This window comes from Sphaeroforma arctica (assembly GCF_001186125.1).
Source record: "Sphaeroforma arctica JP610 unplaced genomic scaffold supercont1.3185, whole genome shotgun sequence".
In the NCBI taxonomy this organism is placed as follows: domain Eukaryota; class Ichthyosporea; order Ichthyophonida; genus Sphaeroforma; species Sphaeroforma arctica.
The window spans coordinates 2545-3901 of record NW_014037373.1 but is presented as its reverse complement, the minus strand read 5'-3'; the positions used below and the strand labels follow the sequence as shown (position 1 = coordinate 3901).

Sequence of the window (1357 nt, the reverse complement as noted above, 5' to 3'; positions counted from 1 at the left end):
TGTGTATATATATATATATTATTATACTATATATATATATATATATATGTGTGTGGTGTGTGTGTAGTAGTTATATATATATATATATATATATATATATATTTATAAATATAAATATATATATATACATATACATGTGTGTGTTTGTGTGTTTGCATTTATATTATATATATATACTACTACTACTATGTACAACAGCACGCATGCACAGTTCACAATATTTTTTACCTTGGTGAAGAAGCGAATGGGACAACAAACAGCAACAATTGGCGTCCACTGTGTGCCGTCAGAAATGATCTGGGTGCTTTGGCTACGCTGAAGCCACGCACCATTCGAGTCTTTGGTAAAGTGACAAGTGGTACTGCTGAAGATGAGCGTATGAATTTCACTGTCACCCGCGAGAATATATTCGAAGACAGGGCCATGGTGGTGATTATATATCAACTGGGGATATGATGGAAGGTGGGATTGGATGGAAAGATGCAGAGTGGGGCACAATTTGATACTTAGTAATGGACAACACAATTGAGAATGAAAAAGTACAATGTCTATGCTCCTGTGATGAGAACTTGAGGTATCTTAACTGCTGCAGCTGCACTCAACATATTAGGGTTTAGGGTTTATATACTTCCTGTGGTGCTCACAGGGGCAAAAACCTGCCACTTTGGGTCAATTTTCAAACGCGAATATCTCTGGAAGTCATATTTCAGACAAAAAAATATATACAGAGCCAATTTTTGAAAGTCCCAATTTTTGGAGGGCTTACCATACCCCCAGGGCCCCAACCCACCTACCCCTATATTCCCCTATGCCTATACACTATATACCCCATATATGCTATGCTGCACACGCCCCTCCCCCCCCGCCCAGACTTAGAGTGGAATCTATTGGGTACTGACTGAGTCACCAGCGCCATCTAATGGATAGTGACTCGAGTAATCGAGTTAATGAGTGGACAATTATAAATAGACACCGGTCGGACTCGGTTATATAGATAGACCATGCGTTTTGGCGCAACCGTCAAAGTGCACTCACTCGCCTCTGCAACACAGCAACACAATAAATAAAAATGAGCACACTGCAATACATACTTTACATCATACATTCATACTCTGTTTTAATAAACATTTGCGCTAGGGTGTTATTTGTCTCACTACTACATACCACACGCAAGTATGATCAATCCACGAACAGGTATACTCGACTATTGAAAGAAGGGATTTTTTGCTAGTGTTCTATCGGCTTTGTAGGGAATGCATTGAGAGGTATAAGATTTGGTGCAAGTTCAGCGAATAGTTTGAGTTCACTGGCACGACAGGCCTACATTAGTCATAGAGTTTACAACCAACGCAAATTG

General features: G+C 39.5%; 1 protein-coding gene across 1 annotated transcript; it reads left to right on the top strand.

Annotated features, from left to right (window-relative positions):
* Positions 1 to 198: 198 nt before the first annotated feature.
* SARC_13357 (hypothetical protein) lies at positions 199 to 456 on the top strand (the record flags this gene model as incomplete). Its single annotated transcript, XM_014292513.1, has 1 exon — positions 199 to 456. A coding segment is annotated over one exon (258 nt), but the record flags the coding sequence as incomplete, so codon positions are not given.
* Positions 457 to 1357: the final 901 nt, after the last annotated feature.